Source organism: Quercus lobata, chromosome 10, assembly GCF_001633185.2.
Source record: "Quercus lobata isolate SW786 chromosome 10, ValleyOak3.0 Primary Assembly, whole genome shotgun sequence".
In the NCBI taxonomy this organism is placed as follows: Eukaryota; Viridiplantae; Streptophyta; class Magnoliopsida; order Fagales; family Fagaceae; genus Quercus; species Quercus lobata.
The window spans coordinates 15,976,737-15,997,555 of NC_044913.1; the positions used below are offsets into that span (position 1 = coordinate 15,976,737).

The 20,819-nt window shown below is 35.2% G+C and overlaps 2 protein-coding genes across 4 annotated transcripts; one reads left to right on the plus strand and one right to left on the minus strand.

The window, feature by feature from the left end:
* The first annotated feature begins 844 nt into the window (after positions 1–844).
* Positions 845–8,540, plus strand: LOC115963618 (protein IQ-DOMAIN 31-like). Of its 2 annotated transcripts, XM_031082695.1 has the most exons (8): positions 845–1,010; positions 1,168–1,207; positions 1,687–1,817; positions 2,389–2,685; positions 3,345–3,548; positions 4,701–4,781; positions 6,637–7,756; positions 8,052–8,540. In XM_031082695.1, exons 3-8 carry the CDS (start codon positions 1,734–1,736, stop codon positions 8,081–8,083), a joined length of 1,818 nt encoding a protein of 605 aa, XP_030938555.1. In that variant the 5' UTR covers positions 845–1,010; positions 1,168–1,207; positions 1,687–1,733; the 3' UTR covers positions 8,084–8,540. The 2 variants fall into 2 exon arrangements, with proteins under 2 accessions (XP_030938555.1, XP_030938556.1); XM_031082696.1 differs by lacking the exon at positions 1,168–1,207 and having other exon boundaries at positions 856–1,010.
* Positions 8,541–9,883: 1,343 nt separating this feature from the next.
* On the minus strand, positions 9,884–18,616 carry LOC115963110 (ABC transporter A family member 2-like). 2 transcript variants are annotated; one of them, XM_031082005.1, is made up of 16 exons: positions 18,241–18,616; positions 14,870–15,101; positions 14,582–14,751; positions 14,301–14,486; positions 14,092–14,187; positions 13,814–14,014; positions 13,499–13,658; positions 13,179–13,384; positions 12,485–12,602; positions 12,327–12,403; positions 12,085–12,174; positions 11,771–11,914; positions 11,374–11,697; positions 11,211–11,291; positions 10,361–10,537; positions 9,884–10,252 (listed from the first exon to the last, which is right to left on the minus strand). In XM_031082005.1, exons 1-16 carry the CDS (start codon positions 18,607–18,609, stop codon positions 10,016–10,018), a joined length of 2,868 nt encoding a protein of 955 aa, XP_030937865.1. In that variant the 5' UTR covers positions 18,610–18,616; the 3' UTR covers positions 9,884–10,015. The 2 variants fall into 2 exon arrangements, with proteins under 2 accessions (XP_030937865.1, XP_030937864.1); XM_031082004.1 differs by having other exon boundaries at positions 13,179–13,408.
* Positions 18,617–20,819: the final 2,203 nt, after the last annotated feature.

The following is a 20,819-nucleotide window of genomic DNA, read 5'->3' on the forward strand; positions in this document are numbered from 1 at the left end:
TCCTCCTTTCATTTTCCAACTCTTTTGAGTTCTAGATTGATCAAATCAAATGCAAAAATATATTTATTCATAATCAAATGTACCTGGAGCTTGGGTTAGTTACACCTTATATATATATATATATATATTTTTTTTTTTTTTGTGTTATTGAATTTTGTAAAAGAAATATTTGTATTATTGACTATGAGATTTAAAAATTGTTTAAATTGATTCCTTATTCTTAATTTTGTTAACTAATAATTAATTCTAATTAATAAAATAGTTCCATGGTGTGTAACCACTCTAATATAAAAATATATTATTTTAAAAAACAATATGTGTATTATATATGGTTATTTTCTATCAATTATAGTTAATATAAATTAGGATGAAATTAGAGTCAATTTGGACCGTTATTAAACCTCAGTTTGCAGAATATAAACCAAATTTCATGGTCTTTTTTTTTATTTAATTAAATGTGGCTAGAAATAATACAGACACAAAACTGTCTGCACGTGGTTCAGTTTGCAAATTGCAAACCAAATTTCATGGTTTTTTATTTATTTATTTATTTATTTTATACATTAAATGATGCTAGAAATAATACAAAGTTTACCCTTAACTGTGACCCATTAAAAAAAAGATTTAAAAATTAATTTATTAGCCTACAATAGTAATTTGGAGTAGTATAAGCATTCTTTGTTTAAATTTTGCCCTTTTAAATTGGTCAAAATTACTTCAACGGCCTAAAAAGACTTAAAAACCCCACTCTTTGTAGTGTGAGTCCGTCCACACCACATCCTTTTCGTACATCTAAAATCTCGGTTTTATTTTTTCAGTTTCAGATATAATTTTGATGTGAGAGTACAGTACAGTGAAGTAAGAGTGAGAGAGAACAAAAACAAAAACAAAAACAAACACAAAGCAAAGCACAAAAAGCAAAAGCAAAAAACCAAAAAAAAGAATAAAAATCGGTGGAGCTTTTAGATCACATTTCCTTGGTTTGCAAGCGCTCTCACTTTCACTCAATGGTACATTTTCTTCCTCTTTTCCTTTCTCTCTCTAACACTTATATATATACATATTTTTCCTGTTTCACAGTCTGTAACCACTTGTATTTTTTTTTTTTTTTTTGGGTTGTTTTAAAATGTTCTATGGTCTCATGGTTTGTAACATTTTGGTTCCTAGGAATGTTAGATTTGCTGTCTGAGAATACCACATTTCTCAGGTAAGTTCCAGATCTGGTCTTATTCAACCTTTTATGTGTTTTAAAAAATAAAAATAAAATAAGGTTGTTACTTGAAGCAGATCTTGTAGGTTCTATGTTTGCAAGTTACTATGATTTCACATTTATTACTATATATATATATATATATATTTTTTTTTTTAAGTTGGTTTGTTTTATATTTACTGGTTTATTAGTTATATATAAGTTAGTATTTTTGGAAGGTAGTTGCTTTAAATTTACTGCTATTTGATTCACTTGATAACTGAGGAGATCCAATGTAATTAAATATTATATAGTAATGATGCTTTGTTTAAAAAAATGTACTTAAATTGAATTATAATGATTTTGGTCATGTTTGATTTAGTTGTTTCGTGATTATAAAATGATGATTTGGTCATGTTTGATTATGTTGTTTTGCAATTATACTTTTTGGTGTGTGTGTAAGTTGGTTCTTACATGAAACAAAAAAAAAAATGCAGAGAGTGGGATTCGGGTTCGCGTGATTACTGGTCCTGGCTTTTCTGCAATGGGAAAATCACCTGGAAAATGGATCAAAGCCGTACTTTTTGGGAAGAAGTCATCGAAATCTAATGTTTCAAAAGGAAGAGAGGTAATACTGAGCTAAATACTGCATGGATCACACCTTCTGTAATACATTTGACTGTAATGTGGATGGGTTATTTAACTGTAGATCCTTGTTCAAAAGATATGATTTGTGAAACAAGAAATTCTGGTCCACCCTCTTTTTCCCTTTCTGTTTGAATGTAACTTGTTAATTAAGTTGCGTCATCAGAATTTAAATCCTGTTGGATTGGTACTTTTCTAGACTGAGAGCAGATAGTAAGATTGGCTTTGTAGAACTTCAGCTTCACGTTAAGTTGCATTTTTAGGTTTTTTTGATATTGTTATTGAGGATTCAAATTTTGATGTTCTTTCACCTACTTATATGTGCTTTTCAGCCGTTCAAGTTCTCAGATAGGTTATGGTGTATTTTGGGCATTGTAAATGTTAGATTTTTTTTTTTTTTTTTTTTTTTGTGGGGGGGGGGGGGGGGCAGTTCAAACTGCAAAGTATAAAGTTCAAGTTTAGTTTACACCTTTCTTGCGGTTATCAATTTTAGAACTTTCTACCGTATGTGATATGCAGGAGTCCTAATTTTCTTATTGATCATTTTGTTGTAGAAATTTACGAATGAGAGAGAGGTCTTGGTTTCTGCCAAGGCATCGGAAGTTGGTTTGGGTTTGGATCCTCCTGTGACTTCACATCTGACCCCCAATACAATTGGTAGAAATGTGGGGAGGTTGGAATCAGAGAACAAGGAAGCTACAGACACATCGCATGATGGGGGAAATGTTTTGCCAGGGAATCAAGAGATAGATGAAACCAGATCCACACCCCAAGATGCACCATATGATCCTGAGAAGATTAGGCTGGAGCAAGCTGCAACAAAGGCACAGGCTGCTTTTCGGGGTTATTTGGTAATTCTCTTTTGTTGATTTTATGCGTTAAACATTTTTTCGATACTTGTTTGGGGACATCCTTTGTTGAGCACTTTGTGGGGTTGAGGTCAAGGTTTCAAATGCCATCTTGTTCTTGAGTTTTGTAAAACCACCACTTGCAGAGAACCCAACTATCTATCATAATATTTTAATAAATGATAAGGATTTCAGCCTTTTTCAAGAGTCTATCACTTTTATAACCTGTTTTACCCCATATTCCCATTCCTTTAAATTTTTAGCTTAGATGGAGTAGGTCTGGACATGGTAGAGAAATTCGACTGCCTGCATGCATCTCATACTTAACTCCATGCTAGGATTGGCATCTTCTAATTGCCGAGAGTTTTTCCACATGGATCTTATGGATGAGAGATTAGCTCCTTTATGCTCCTTATTGCCAATTTTTTTTTTTTTTTAATATTTTAATATTTTTTTTTTATATTTATTTAAGTTGTCAGAATTTTCAACAATTCTGCATTTGTGTTTGGTCACTCTTGCTGTTTGTCGGGCTCAGATTGTTATTTTTATATCATTGAACTGGCTGACAATATGAATAGCTTTTCTGTTTTGCAATTTGTCCATTTATTATGTTTTTGTAAGGTTAAGATTATGCATGCACTAACTAAGAAAATTATGTAAAGGCTCGCCGGGCATTTTGGGCCCTCAAAGGCATAATAAGGTTGCAGGCACTTATTCGTGGGCACTTGGTTAGGAGGCAAGGTGTTGCTACGTTGTCCTGTATGCTGGGAATTGTCAAGTTCCAGGCACTTGTTCGGGGAAGAAGGGACAGACATTCTGATCTTGGGCTTGAAGTACATAAAAAATGCATTCTGGTTAAGCACCAGGTAATTTCTTTTGATGAACTATGCCAGTGACCAATTACTAATCATAGATGTCTTATCTTAGTTGTATACGAAGGGAAAATCTCTACTTGGATTTCTATTTTCCCCGAATATGTTTGCAATTGAAACTGAAATTTAGGTTGAGTTTTTTATTTTTGGGGGGGGGGGGGGCATTATTGGACATTTAACATGTTGTTGGCCCACATATCTGTTGTCCAAATAAGTGAAACTAACTTGGCAAATAATCAACCTTAGTCCATGAAGACAATTATTTGCTATAACCTTAGAAGCTTCTTTAGAAGAACTTGAAGTGTCAATAATCTCTACTACAAATGAAGAGAACTGTAGGGCAGTTTTCCTTCATAAATAACTGTTATGGTCTTTATGGAAAGTTCCAAAAAGAACCATTTTTGTCAACTAACTTCTAAGTGAACGTTTGGATACAGCTGAAATTTTTTTCCAGCTGCGTCCAGCGTCTGGCAGTGGGTCCCGTGCACTGTTCACGGGACTCACAAACCTCATTTTTCAATAAAACTTTCATTAAAAATGGGTCCCATGGCACTATTCACACATTTAAAAATTATTTTGCTACAATGTTTCAGTTTTTAGTTTTCAGTAACAAGCGGTATCCAAACAGACCCCAAATAAAACAACTACTATGTTTTTTTAAAGTTATCATGGTAATTTACTAATTTAAATAAGAATAATTATAAGTTTGCACCTCCTCTACTCCCTCTCACGTTTATATATACGCTTAATGTACTATAAACGGTTGGTTTAACGTTATTTAATAATCAAATTTTCAACCATGTAAATCTCTTGGATTGAGATTCATATTCACTCTTACGCCTCACTTTTCCTTTTTCTACAAATGGTATTATAGTATGTAATGGATGTAGTTTTATAAGATGATAAGTGAGAGAGGACGCACTAATTTGTTCTTCTACTACTGGTTTGGCGTGGCTATAAACTTTAGAATCAAGTTGTATACTCTTACGGCAATGTTGTGTATGGGGAATAAAATAATATTGTCTCAAAGGCCATCAGGAAGGCTCTAGGTTCTTGTAAACATGATTAAGTTAGCTGCTTTTAAATATGCCTTAATTTACTTTCTGCCATTTATCCTTTTTTTTATACATTTATTTAATCTTTTAGGAAAACAAGCCTGTGATTCTTGTTGGAGTTGATATGTCTGCACGAATTGCAAAGCTGTCCCCAAATGCTTTTGTTCGTAAGGTGAGTTCAGTATCATTTCATTCATGTGGCTACTGTTTTCATACAACTGTCTTTAGAACTGGTGAAGATTGTAGCTACCATGAGAGCAATTTGATATGATATTAATATGATGAAAATTTTAGGACTAAAGGTTGGTTTTTGCAGTTGTATTGAGACAATGAAAATGTGTTGGCTATCATGCTTTATCTATTTACTATATCTGGCAGTGGCTTTTAAGCTTACACAATAAAGAAGACCCCCGAATTGGGCTAGGTTCAATAAAACTTGGCTATATTTAATGGGGGATAGGGGGTTTCGAACCTTGGATGTCTTGTCTCCATTGCAAAAACACCAAGAAGTGCCAATTGACCTAAAGGTCATTGGCACTTTCATTGTTATGTTGTGTATAAATTCTTGAGGAAATCAAATGAAGACCTGAATAAAATATGCTACAACTGTGATTTCTTACCTCCCTCTCTCTCTCTCTCTTTTAATGTTCAAATCTCAAAGGTGTTTTTTATTACTTAAAAGAAAGAGATTTGCTGGAACCTAAAGCATCAAGCTGAGGCCTATAAAGTTTTGCATTTTGATTATATCAAGACTTTTAGAAGATTTTTATTTCCTTTTTAAATCAACTGAATCATATAAAGTTTTCAATTACATGGCTTCAATTTAGTTGTATCTTGGAATTATGGTATGTATTATGACATGATACATGGATATGATAATGGCATTATATAAAGATGTCAAGAAATATTATGAGCTAGACATTTGTTTAAAACCATGCAAAGAATTTTCTTGACAAGTCAGGGTTGCAGTGATGGGTGTGGGTGTTATGGTTGAAGCTGAAATTATATTGAATATAGGATTCCTCACTTTTTTCTCTCATTTAAAACCTTGCATGAGACTTTTGTGTTGCACAGCTCCAAAGTTATAGAAGAAAGAAGCACTCGTCTTCTCTCCTTTTTTTATTACCTTCTTCGTGCATTTATAAGATCAAATCCATTCGATTTCTAAAAAGAATTGCTAATCACTTTTCAAGGAATTCTTTATCAGTGGTTCTAGATGACTGATTTTTCTCAATCTTTTCAACCTTGGTTCTATAGGAACAAGTCAGAAAGATTGGGAAATAGAACCATCTGGTTTGATTCATTCTCAATAGCCATGAGATTATCATCTTGGAAGATCAAAAGAGTTTTCCAATGTATCATTTCTGGGTCCATTGAAATTCGTAGGTATAGGAAGAAAACTTGTCGAATAGAAATTTTTGCTTTGACCATCTTGCGAAAGAGATTAGAAACTTGAAAAAGCAAGGATTGGGTTATGCCATTCATATGAAACAGTATACAATAATGGTGTATTTGGTTTTTGTTGAGTAGACCTTGTTTTGAAAATTCTTAAGTTTGGAGAATATATCCAAACAGATTAACAGGCCCTTATTCTTTCTGATAGAAGTTTGAAGTCCACTTTGGATGATTCCTGGGAGTATGTGGTAGTTCATAACAATATTCATGTGAAATTACAGGCGGTGGTTATGGTATGATACCAGCGTTTGTGTCAATATATCAAATTTATTTTCTCCTCAGACAATGTGGTAGTGCGCTCGGATCTGCTCCATAACTTTGTATTTATGCAGTACATCATATTAGAATCAATAAATTCTTAACAATTGAAACTTTAATAATTGTTGCTATACCTAAGAATAATTTGGATTTTGGTTTTGGGGGGGGGGGGGGGGTTCTGGTTGTCAGTTATGGTTGACTTTATGATATTTTTCAGCGTGTAAAAATTTCAATTGCAATGTTATTTTTTGATTGTCTTCTGTAATTTGTTCCTTTTTGAATTGGAAATCTGACTTCTTGTTTCATTACATTAGCTCCTTGCTTCATCACCAAATGTGATGCCTCTGCACCTCTATTATGATTCTCGGGAACCAAATTCAGTCCCTAGCTGGTTAGAACGCTGGACATCATCCCGCTTTTGGAGACCAGTTCCACAACCAAAGAAAATTGTGGACTCAAAATCTCAGAGAAAGCAGGGTAATGGTCAAACTGTAGAAGCTCAAATAGTCAAGTCAAGGCGCACCACCCGGAGACTCCCTGTTGCCAATGTTGATGGTGCCTCAGTGCAAGCAACCTCTGAACCCGAGAAACCCAAACGTAACCTGAAGAAAGTTGCCAGCCATTCAGTAGATTCATTACAGGAAAATCCACAATATGAGCTTGAAAAGGTCAAACGTAATTTGAGGAAGGTTCATAACCCTGTAGTAGAGAACTATGTCCAGCCAGAGGTTGAAACTGAGAAACCAAAGCTGAGTATTGAAAAGGCATTTACCAATTCAAGTCAAGATGTTTTAGAACGGGAAATGAATAATTCTGCTGAGAAAATCTCTGCTGAGAAAATGAAAAGAGAGACAACCTTGACTATGTCCAAAGTGCCTGATGTAGAAACACCTCCTGAACCATTAGCGATGAAAGAGGTATCTGACTTACCACATAATAGTGATCAAGCTGCAGTGGAATCAAAGCCTCTAACAGAGAGCTTTGGTAAAGATAAAAATACTTATGGCGACGAAGCTGCGGTGGAGTCAAATATTTTAATAGAGAGCAGTGCTAAAACTGAGAACATTCCTATAACAAATGGAGAGCTGAGCCAAAAGGAAGATTTGACTAGCAACGAGAATCAGAAATCCAGCCGGAAAGCTTCAATTCCAGTAAAGCAAGAACGTGCAGAGAATGCGTTACAGAGCAGTCCAATGTTGCCTAGCTACATGGCAGCAACTGAATCTGCAAAGGCAAAGCTGAGAGGTCAAGGCTCCCCAAAGTTGGGACAAGAAGTGGTTGAAAAAAATAACGTCACAAGGCGTCATTCTCTGCCCTCTTCAACTAATAGTAAGATCAGTTCACAGTCACCAAGAACGCAGAGACCGGTGCATTCTGGTGGCAAAGGGGGAAATAAAAGCGAAAGATCTCTTCTGTCTTCAAGAGATGGAAATGGTATGATGTGTTTTCTTTTCAGTAATTAAAGTGAAATTAACTTATTTTTTGGGCCATCAGGTAAGAGTCAAAGGATGTTCTGCTGAAGCTCTATAGTATTTTTCTTACTTAAACGATTGATTTGCAAAAGAAAAAAAAATCCAATGTCATCATGCCAACAAATTTTACAGAAGAGAACTTGCCAGCAATTGTCTAGAAATAAACAGTTTTTTACTTTGTCATACATTGAAACATATATGTAATTCTTTTCTTACTGCCTCCTTATGATGTGCCTTGTTGGTGTTTGATTTTACAGTGAAGATAAACCAAGCTGAGTGGAAAAGGTAACCTGTGACCAAATTTGGGTCTTAAGCCTGAATGTTTTCTATGGTGTCAGTATAAAGAAGAATTTGGAGATTTGTTGATGTCTTACAAAGTTGATCATAAGGAGGTTGAAATTGATCTGGGAGTTTTTGGTTTGTGTTTGCAAGTCTTCTGAACTGTAATTGGGACTGTAGTTGGAGGGTGTGTGGGGCCGAGAACCTTTACTGATTTTCCTGCATTTGGGGTGTTTGTGAGTGAATGTACATCATAGGTTTTGAAGTTTATTGTGTTATACTTTAATTCTGACTTTGGTCGGTATTGACATGCTTTCTGGCTGTTCATAGTGTATTTCATAGTGGTTATGATCTTTAAATGCACCTTAGTTATGTTTAATGTTTTATTAAGGTGTATTTGGATGTATGGTGATCCACTCCATTCATTTAATTTTCATTTAATAATTAAATTTGAATTATGAAATAAATTTGTTTCACTAGAAGAAGATTCTGTTTTGATATTTAGTTGGTCAGTTCTAGTCGCTACGGTTCACGGTTCTTTGGAAGGCGGCTTTTCTAGACTTCAACCAATTTATCATAGGTGGGCTCAGATCTCTTGTTATTGAGACCAGGGTATGGTAAAAATACTCCTCCTGGATATTCGGTTTTGGAAAAACATGAGTCTGCATTATGATTGACAAATTACTATACTATTTGTCCATTTAAATGGCTAGGAAATGGTTAATCTAAATCTTCGTTCTCCCATATGTCGGTCCAAATTCTCCATCCGTTGGTAGGGTTTGACAGTTTAACTTAACGTGTGGAATTTAAACTTTTTAATTGAGAGGGAAAGTGGAGATTGGGTTTAACTTAAAAACTATCTGATTTAAATCTATAATAAATTATCACTTGTTTCAAAAGTAACAAGTAACAAATTTAAGTTGATAGGAAATAGTTAATTTTGTAATACATTATTCTAATAATTATGACCTTACGTAAGAGATTCTAGTGATGTTCAAATGCAAATGATTATATGAGCTTAATGTACCTGGTCTCAAGGAGAGTAGAGATGTTCAACTGCAAAGGAATATATAGACATAATTTACCTGGTATCAAGTTTCCTCGAGGAGAGCCTTTGTTCTTTTCTCATAGAACATAATTTAAGCATAGTTTACCTGTTCTCAAGGTCTTGTCTATGCTCTTTAATAAAAAAAGGGGGGGGGGGGTCCAGCTATCGATTTTAAATCCATCCTTCCAATTAAAAAGGTATATCTTTTTTCATGTTAGGAAAATTCTACAAAAATTACATATATATATATATATATATATCTCTGTGAGGCTAAATGTCGGGGAGAGCACCTTGGAGAGATTCCAATTGAGTAGTTAATATAACATAGGGATATCCCTTAACTCAAAAAGTTTAAGTTTATGAGTTTATGTTTAGTTATATTATATTAACCACTCACTCTTATTATTATTATGTCCAGCTATGAATTGTATTAATTCTAAGCTATAAGAAAAATACAACTTGAGAGCACACAGGAAGGCAACTTACTGATGCTGATGCTTACAAAGCCATAACTCCCCGAGTCCCTACACCCAATTTGGAAAATATACAACGAGGATTGGACCAATAGCAATAAATTATGCGTTGGAATTGGACTGGTTTGATCTCCAAATTTTAACAGAAAGTAACCTCTAATAACTCAAGAATTGGGCTGAACTAAGGGGAAAAAAAATGAATAAACAATGTAATAATAATATATATATTTTATATTTATGTAATAATATATGAATTATTTCAACATATAGCAAAATCTTGTAAGGTTTTTCAATATCCAAGTATACATGATACAAATGGCTAAAATGCTTTCGAATCGTGGCGCTCTTTAAATGTACAGAATGCACAAAAACATATGTATACAACTCGGGAGTAAATGAATCAATGATAATTTGTATATTACTAAATTTGATTGGGTTCAATCACAATTCCATGAACTGGTCCTGATAAGTAATTTCTTCCAGAACCTGTTACTGGCATTGTTCGAACATTTGGAGGCACTGGAATTTCGTCTGAGTGGCCAGAAATGCAAAGGGCACCAGAATCATCTTGCTCCCAATACACTTCTACCATAATTCCTCTAGGTCTCTCTTCAGATTCTGTTCCTGGAATTCCCACAAACCTAGCTCCTACAGGTACCTGCATGATCATTGTAAAAAGGATAAGATGGGAATGGGCATAGTGGCTTTAAAACTTTTCTTTATCTTATCTTGCTATACATTAAGTAAAAAAAAAAAATCCACTTGCCTGAACTGAGGCTCCAGATGTTAAAGTCAGAGTTTCCATCCTCCCTTCGGCTGCTGCACTCTCTAGCTCTGCTTGCTTTGCAATATTCAAGAAAACTTCATCAAGGGTTGTAAGACCAAGTTGAATGTCAGATATACCAAATTCCCCTTGTCTATCTTGGAGCTCCTCAAAAAATTTCTGTTCAGGATTATTAGTAAACCCTAAATTTGATTATTATTTTTTTTTCATAATCTTTACATTATTCTAATACATAAAGCCTATCATATAAGAAGGTAATCCAATGTATCTAATAATATAAGAAATTGTTATTTTTTGAACTCTACATGTTGCTTTATGGCAGCTCAAAACATTTCATTAGACTCTACTGTAGTGGAAACCAATGAAGTTACCAAATCATGTGAAAATGACAAATTGACAATTACCAGATACAATAAGGAAAAAAACTATAACAAAAATGGTGTATATTTCACCACAATAAAGTACTATTCTATTTGGTCAACAAAATTGGCAATCTGAGCCTTTTAGAATTATTTCTCGGATCTGTCACCCCCATTGCAAGCACAGCTGAAGCAATCTCTCCAATTGACTGTGTATCATTTCAAAGAATGCAATATATAGGATTATGCACTTGACTTGATATCATTATTCTATGACGTATTGACATGCGTCATTTCAAAGAATGCAATATATGAAGGTTAAAATTTTTGCTGATGCATCAGTGGAAATGCAATTCAGTTCACATATGAATCCATATCCATACTGTTGAGTGTGAGCCAATCTAGGATTTATAAACTTGTAGAGGACAGCTTCAAAAGAAATGAAAACAAAATACAATGTTAAAGATCCTTACCTTTAAAAGACTCTCTCTATCATGAGGAATCACAAAAGTCAAAAAGGCTTTATTCTCCTCTTTTGGTTCTACATCCAAATGCTGTCCAAACATTCCCCGAGTCAGAAATCAACCTCTTTGTAAGTTAAAGAAAAAATTTGATCAATTTATTTATTTAACATACATCTTTAAAGAATTGCCTCACAGCCTCATGGTCAGGAGTTGCAGAAACTGCAGCCCCATTGGGAGGAGAATGATTCTGAGGAGTTTGTCTATTGTTGATTCCAGAGAAGCTAACATTAGCAATGAAACCAGTGCCAAACTTTGACTTCAACCTGATTGAGGTTCCAATGCAGCGAAGCCTACCCTTGGCCATGATTCCTATGCGGTCACTTAAAATGTCAGCTTCTTCCATTGAGTGTGTTGTTAGGACAATGGCTCGCCCTTTCTTTGCATCCATTATAATGTCCCATACATGCCTCCTTGTTATTGGATCCATACCAGTTGTCTGCCAATTAGAGGGATTAGATAAAACTTCTTTAAGTAAATAAATTAGAGCAAATATATTCCTAGCTACATACCGGTTCATCTAAAATGACTAACTTCGGATCACCAATAAGGGCTGTTGCAACAGTGAGGCGACGTTTCATTCCTCCACTGTAACTCCCAGCTCTCATTTGGGCAGCCTCAGTGAGTTTCACTTCTGCCAACGACTTCTCACCAATCTGCATGGAGAATAATCGTTTATCTTAAGAAGAATAAAAATAAAAACCTACATGGTCACTTATTACTGCTGTTGGATGCTGTGTCTGAGGCCATAAAGTGTGTTTTGAATCTTCAAACCATGATTAGGAAGAAAGTGGCTGAATCACCCTTCTATGCTTGCATAACATACCGATTTGATAGAAGCACGGGGTAGACCTTTAATAGTAGCAAAGAGGTGGAGGTGCTCTCGACCAGACAATGCATCCCAAAGGATATCAAACTACAAAAAATACAAAATTCAAGAAAAGATTAGTCACTTCTTTTTTGAGCCATTTCTATTCGAAACTATGTCAATTCATATATTACTGAAAACATGCAGCAAACTTGAAATGCACACACACAAAGAGAGAGAGAGAGAGAGAGAGAGGTCACCTGGGGACAGACTCCAATAGTTCTTCGAATGTTTGACATGCCAACTGAGCTTCGGATTGAATGTCCATAAATCAATGCTGTTTATTAGGCAGACTCAAATGTTATATTCTTCTTGACTTAATTTCTATAGGATAAACAGAGAGAGAGAGAGAGTTCACCATCTCCACCAGTCACTGGTGTAATGCCTGTCAAACAATTAATTACTGTAGTTTTTCCAGCTCCATTAGGTCCAAGAATACAAAATAACTGATCCTTTTCAAAATTCACCATTAACCCCTGAAGGTAAGTTGCAAATAAGCAAGTTAAAATTTTACTCAAATATAAATACGTCCACAGTCAGCATCATATTTTGTAATCTTATGCCTTATGGTGGTACATTATGACAGTTAAGAAACTGATGATAGTGATGCAAAAAACAACATAAATATGGACAAGAACAAATCCCCCTCAAGGCACCTAATGTATAACTACCATAGTGACAAACAGCAGGAAAACCACTCAATTGATTCTGCCAGACAAACAATAGCCCAAAATGAAGTAAATTCAATGATACCAATAATCTAGATATGTAGTCGACGACTCTATGCTGCTCTACCTGTGCCCACCAATTCTTTTCCTAAAAGAACAACTAAAAACAAAGAAAGAGAGAGGTAATGGGGCAAAAATGGAAGAATGTGCATGAACAAACAAGATATTTGATTAGATTGATTTCATAACAGCATCCTCCTTAAGAACCAAGAAACACTAGGACCCTACAGCAACTCATAACAATTCATAATCAGGTACAAGTGAATAAAAGTTCAATTTACTCCCTGAAACTCTCCAGAACTAAAATTAGAAAGAGGTCCTTACCCTAAGAGCATGATAAGGTGGAGTCTTCTTGCATCTACAGCAACAATTACAATCCCTAGTTCCAGGATATGTCTTTACAAGACCGCGTATCTGAACTGCAACATTTGAATCAACCACGCCTTCCTTTGTTTGATGTTTTACTACGTTTTCCTCTTGAAGGACATCTTCATCATCTGGGGTAATATGCTCATGCTGTGGGACAGAAACTATGCAATTACAAATTCCACCCTCTATGATGATAGAGGGGAAAAAAGCATAAGTCATACTACCAGGCAATGAGGAGAACTCGTTAGCACAAACTGAAGATCAAACTGAATTACCTTTCACTTTGCTTCCACCTTTCCCGGTCCAGTACCCAGGGTTTAGGAAGTAAAATACTGATTTTCTCACACCAGATGCATTTGGGATAATATTATCGAAGTAGATCGCCAATACAAACCACACCAAGAATGTGGCAATGAGCCATATGTATATCTTATTCTGTTGAGAACACAAGAAATACAAAATGGCTATAATGTGGGTGATTCAACTTAGACTGAAGTAAACAGAGGAAAAGGAATAGAGAATAGAAAAAGGATACATGGTGATCTATATAATGTCAATATTGGGATTTTGAGCTTGAATTGTTCACATACAATGGTCATTACGCAGTCTGTATCATTTGGTGCACACTGGTTCCGTCTACTCCAGCTAATCCCAGGATCTTGAGGAGTTGAGGTTGCACCGGCAAGCAGAGTAAGAGCTTCAGCAAGAAGATTAGGTGGGAAGAAGGACCATATATATCTCCAGGTATTATTGAAGCGATCACTGTAGGGGAATCCAAATACTGTAACAATCTGCAAGGACAAAGTGGAAACAGATTATTTCAAGTGAACTGATTAATAGTTTCTGAAAGATAGGAAGGGAATCTTGCCTGAGTCAAAAATCCAACAATAAATATGAAGAAACCCACTGTTGTGGATGCAGCTGACTTGTTAATGAAGGCCGATAACATGAATGCAAATCCAATCTAGCATCAGAAGTTAAGACAGGCAGATAAAGGGCTACTATATTTAAAAAGGGTTGGTTTAATTAAGCATAAAGTAAAACAATGACTTATAGGACTTGCAGGAAATCTCTTACCATATTGAGTTGGAAAAGAAAGAACATAAGGTACACAACTAGAAAACTGTTGTTCAAGAAAAAATCAAACTGGAACATCATCCCAAATAGAACTATGAAAAGTGATGAGAGAAGCGTAAGAGCTCCTTCCCATGTGAACCATGAGAGCCAGTAAGCAGTATCATAGAGACCCATCATAGACATTGCCTGCGTAGATAAAAACCAAAAATGAAAATTTGAATAATCCTGCAAAAGTACAGCAATGTCAAATTTCTATTTTAGCTTCAGACTTCAGAAAATACCTGGCGAAGTTTAAGTTCTTTCTCTGTGATCAAAGAACTGGTTTGAAACACAAAAGCAAACATGGCTGTTGCAAGGAAAAAAGTTGGTCCTAATGAACCCACTGCAGAGAAACTATCAATTGCAGGGTGTGCAAATTCCTTAAATCCTACAATCCAGCTGAAGTTTGGATCTGAACATGCACAGAGTGATTACATTAGTGGTACATTTACTCAAATGCATGCAGAAATGGGTGTCACAGCATTAAACCATGTGAGTAGAAAATTCCAAGAGGGACTAGAATTGAATACCTCCAATCAGATATCTCGCAATCTCGCGCTCTGCTGCAATTTGAAGTGGTATTTGAAATTTAAAAGTGGGATCTTGATAATTGCCTCGCACTGCAACTGGAGTTGAATTAGTCTGTATGCTGTAGCTAATCACAGTAGCATTTCTTTGAGCCAAATGCAAAGCTCCTGGACACCTCATTGGATCACTCAATAGCCATGCATCTACATCTCTTGGTGTTCTAAATGACATAACCTGCATAAACAAAAAGGCACAGTGAGTGAATATAGATAATAGAATACACCAAATTCCAAATGCTTAGATACAAGAAATACCAACACAAACAAGAAGTTGTGACAGAAATAAAACTCTCAACAAATTCTAAATTTTCTCTCTATATCCATCCAGCTAGTCAACTGGCTCAGTTTTTAGTTCAATAATTTCCATTAAAAGAGGACTTGAAATTCTTCATTTCCATTAAAAAAATAACATGAAATTTTAATAGAATAAAAATAATAGCACTAGAAAATAGGCGAAAATGGGTAATTACCCATCAAAATCGAACTATTTAGTTAATAGGGTCCGTTTGGAAACATATTGGCAAACTAGCAACTCGAGCCTCAGAGGCTCGATTTTGGGCCCCTAAATCGAGTTTCTAAGGCTCGATTTTCATGCGTCGTTCCTCTCCGTTGTGGTGCTTTGTCCAGGTGGCATCTACATGGAAATCGAGTCTCTAAGACTCGATTTACATTTAAAACGAAAACAAAAAAAAAACTAAAGGGCAGCAGGAAAAGAAAGCCCAGAAACAGAGAAGAAAACCAGAGGAAAAGAAAACCCAGAAACAGAGAAGAAAGCCAGAAAACCACAACGCGTTCATCAGAGAAGAAAGAAAAAAAAAAAAAAAACCCAGAAACAGTCGCGCGGCGTGGCGAGGCGACCTGGGTCGAGCGCGGCGACCTGGGTCGCGCGCGGCGACCTGGGTCGCGCGCGCCGACCTGGGTCGCGCGCGCCGACCTGGGTCGCGCGCGCCGACATGGGTCGCGCCGCGCGGCGACCTGGGTCGCGCGAGGCGACCTGGGTCGCGCGAGGCGACCTGGGTCGCGCGCGGCGACCTGGGTCGCGCGCGGCGACCTGGGTCGCGCGCGGCGACTGGGTCGCGCGCGGCCTGGATCTGTCGCGCGGCGACCTGGTCGCGCGCGGCCTGTGTGTGTCGCCATTCCTTCTTCTTCTTCTTCTTCTTCTTCTTCTTTTTTTCTTTCTTTCTGCATTTTCTTTCCGCTGTTTCTGCATTTTGGGTTGCATTTTGGGTGATTAATATTTTATTTTTCGGTGGAAATCGAGTCTTAGAGACTCGATTTTCATGTGGACGCCACCTGGACAAAGCGCCACATCAGAGAGGAACAATGCATGAAAATCGAGCCTTAGAAACTCGATTTAGGGACCCAAAATCGAGCCTCTAAGACTCGAGTTGCTAGTTTGCCAATATGTTTCCAAACGGACCCTATTAACTAAATAGTTCGATTTTGATGGGTAATTACCCATTTTCGCCCTAGAAAATAAGAACTCTCACTTTATTGGCATCCAAAAATTGATAAATTATGGATTCTTTAACTGTTAGAAAATGATGAATTTTATTATTTAACCATTATTCTAACAAAGACTCAAAATTCTTCATATTTCCATTTTAAAAATAATATGAAATTCTAATTGAGTAAAAATATCAGCACTAGAAATTCAAAATTCTCATATTGCTCATTTTCCTTACATCCAAAAACTGATACATTACTAATTGTCTTAATTTGTTAGAAAAAGATGAATTTAATTATTAAACCATTATTCTAACAAAAAATGCAGTAAAAAAAAACATTGATATATATTTTGAAAATGTAATTGTTGAATTGCATGTTTTTTATGCACTTAATAAACATGTCAAATTTTGTATCAATCGAATATTATTTACTATATGATCTATAAACTTATATTTTATTTATAATTTTAAACTACAAAAACTTGCAATAGCCAAAGACCTTGTAGCTAAATTGGGACTTCTCCATGCATAAAGTGCTTGAGGGTCTAGGGGAAAAAGGGTTTGAGCTGCGGGGTTAGCAGCATGTTGTAACTATTTCTCAAAAAAAAAAAAAAAAACTTGCAATATAAACAATTTATTGATGACATAGCTATTGATCTTTAATTTTCTAGAAATTTTGCAAGTATGGAAGATATAAGAAGAAAATGTAATCCAATGGTGGATTTGTGAAAATTCACCTCCAATAAAAAAAAAAAAAAAAAAGAAAAAAAAGTAAGGTTGTAGTTTTAGGTTACAATCAATTTTGTAACTAAATTTTATCCTTTATTTTATTAGGAACCAAACAATAAGACTAAAGTACACTTTTGACCATTTTTATTTTCATAAAGGGTCAAAATATAAATTTTGAAATATAAAAAAAGACCAATATGAAAACAAAGACAAACATATAAAAAGCAAAAATGGAAAGCAACTCCAAACCTTAAGGGTCATAAATGTAACTTACTACGAAGAATAAGAATTTCAGCTATATCCAAGTATCTAACCATTATCCTTAAGTTGTTAACAATGTAGTTAATCATTTAACCATTATTCTAATAAAGACTCAAAATCCTTAATTTCCATTTCAAAATTTATATGAAATTCTAATTGAGTAAAAATAACGTCACTAGAAATTCAATTCTCCTAATACAAATTCATCTTTTGTACAATCTTCTTTTATTTTCTTAGCAACCAAACGATAAAACTAAAGTACATTTTTACCCTCAAAATTTTGTAATTATTTTTATTTTTGGCCATTTATCTATCAAAATTTCCATTTCCATTTTCAGTCAAAATGTAAAATTTAAAACACACAAAGACCAATATGAAAACGAAGTCAAACATAAAAAGCTAATACGAAAACAATTTCAAACTTTTAAGAGTTAAAAGTGTAATTTATTTGAACAATAAGCCAATGAAGTTATATCTAACAGTACTAGAAATTCAAAATTCTCATATACTGTCTTTACATCCAAAAATTGATAAATCACTAATTGTCTTAAATTGTTTGAAAATGGAAAATTTAATCATTAAACCATTATTTTAACCAAAAAAAAAAAAATACATTCAAATCTTAAAATAAAACCCGTAATTCAATTCTCCAAACACAAATTCATCTTGTGTACAATCTTCTTTTATGTTATTAGGAACCAAACAATAAGACTATTTTCGTTAAAGGGTCAAAATGTAAATTTCGAAACATAAAAGATTAATATGAAATTGAAGTGAGACATAAAAAGCTAATACGAAAACAACTCCGAACTTTAATGGTCAAAATATAATCTACTCCAAAAAAAAAAAGAAACTATATGGAGTATCTGTATGTACCTTTGTCAGAGGAATAGGTCTGCCAGGATTGTTAGCCATGATCTTAGCGGCAATCCCCTGAGCCATGGTGCTGTCATTTCCACTCCACACAAAGTCGTAGCAAGGAATCTTGACGTAAAACTTGTCCTCGCAAGGCGGGATCGGCGGGGAGACGAGGGTGGCGGGGTCGGTGACGCTCTGGAAAGCCGCGGAGGAATCGAAGCGAGCCTCTATGGCTTTCTGGATGCAGAATATGAGGAAGATGAAGAAGAAGGAGGAGAAGAGCTGGAGGAACGTGGACCGCTTGTTCCGCCATGACAGCAGCATGTTCTTCTTCAACAGCGCGGTGTATTGCTGCCATAGCAGCGGAAAACCACGCTGTAAATTCATGGCTTTTTTAGAGTGATGTTTTTGTTTTTTTGGTACTTGTAAATTCGTTGCTTTGAGTTTGGTTTTTTTTTTTTTTTGGAGGGGAATTAAGTTAGAGACTGAAAAGTGGGATTTTGTGAATGGGGAGAGTTTAACGTTTAAAAGGAGCGGTTTTGTGCATTATGTCAGGTTGGGAATTTGGGTTTGGTTTTTGAGAAAATTACAAGTGTGCCATTTTGATATGTTTCTTTGAGAAAATGTATTTTGTATCAAATGATATCATGTCAACCATATCAAAACCTAATAAATGAGAGACATGTGTATAAAAATAACTACTCACTAACATATGTTTTTCATTTGTTAGTAGGGTAGTTATTTTTTGTTGACATGTCTCACACTTATTGGATTTTGATAAGTGGTATCATTTGATATTAAATACCTCCTCCTTGTTTGAACATAGTATAATACACTTTTTTTTTTTTTTTAATAATAAAAAGATAGAAAATATTTGTAAAATATAATAAGTAACACATTTGCTAGACCAATCACCAGAACCTCCCATATCAGTCTTTGTATTGTTAAGGAAAAAAACAACATGTTCTATAGTAATTGTGTAAATGTATATTTTAATGATTCTTTACTTATTTTTGTTTGACTATTAAAAGAGGGAGAGAGATATATGATTTGGGATAATAATAAAAAATTGAAAATGAAATAATATTTTTAGGAAATGTAATGTAAAAATAGATAATCTAATATGGGAGAAATTGTATGATCCTCGTGGTGGAGTCGTGGACCATGTCACTTGTCCACCATTTCATTACAATGAGAAGGTATTTGGTATCAAATGACACCATGTCAATGGTATCAAAATTCAATAAATGTGAGGCATGTCAATAAAAAAAAAAAAAGAAAAAAACTACACAACTAACAAATGAAAGGTAGTATGGGTTATAATTGATGTTCTCCAGTTGTATGCAATGGCTTCTGGGCAATACATCAACTTGGACAAGTCATCAATTTTCTCACATTGATTGGTAGGTCAAAATACCAAACCTTTCTTTCCTCAAGAAAAGGGTTTAGAAAAAAAAATACAGGCTTAGAAAGGGAGATTTCTATCTAAATTTGGAAAGGAAGTATTGATAAAGGCAGTGGCTCAATCCCACATACACAATGGGGTTATTTCAATGGCGATTTGTAGAATTCCACTAAGCCGGAGGTATGTACTAGATGTGATAGTGTGGTTACATGACAAGAATGGAGTGTGCTCGGAGAAATCGGGTTACCATATAGCTAGATTGTTGTTGAAGGAGGCGGGGTGTGAGGGAGAGAGTTTAGCTCCGGTGTCGAGGTGTTATGTTTGGGCCAAGATATGGAAACTCCATGTTCCCAATAAAATAAATGTTTTTGGGTGGCGAGCATGACATAATATACTGCCAACTTGAGTGTATCTGGCTTGGCGATGAATTATAGAAGATGATAGTTGCAACATTTGTCAAAAACATTCAGAATCTGTGCTTCATGCCTTTTGGGAGTGGAACGGCTCAGGATGTGTAGGCTAGGTGTTCAATCCGATTACAGAAATGTTTAAGTGGCCAACATGATATAATGCAGCTTGTGGGCGCAAGGGAAAAATGGATAAAATGGAGCCGCCACCTAGTTATATGGTTTAGGAACCATGAATATAGTGTCCTTTTGAGGAAGGACCTTTAGTCTTACTACCAAAGTTTGGGTTCGGAGTTTAGGTATGCTCTTGGGAAGGTGTTAGGCACCTAAGATTGCCCAACCCTAAGGTTGGCCTCCCCTCATTGTGTCCTATATCTTAACCCTATTAAAAACTATCTAAATACTTGTATTCTAGACTCACACATGCATCAACATGCATCTAATAATCAACATAGCATCTTTTACCCTAAACACATACTTATCCATCTATCCAAACAAAAGAGAGCCAAACATATTGAAGAAACCCTCACCATACATCTAACATATGAAAAACCCTATCTAAAACAAAACATGGCAACAATCATGTCATCAAACAAAACATATCAAACACAAAATATTAACATATTAGAAACCCTAATCATACATCTAAGAAAACCTAACGCCAATGCATGAATATTGCTAATAATGACTTACCCTTTACTTACCTCTTAGCAGCACAACACCAATGGTATCAATGCATGGACATGTGAATGAATGGTATTAAAATGAAGAAACCCTAGACTAAA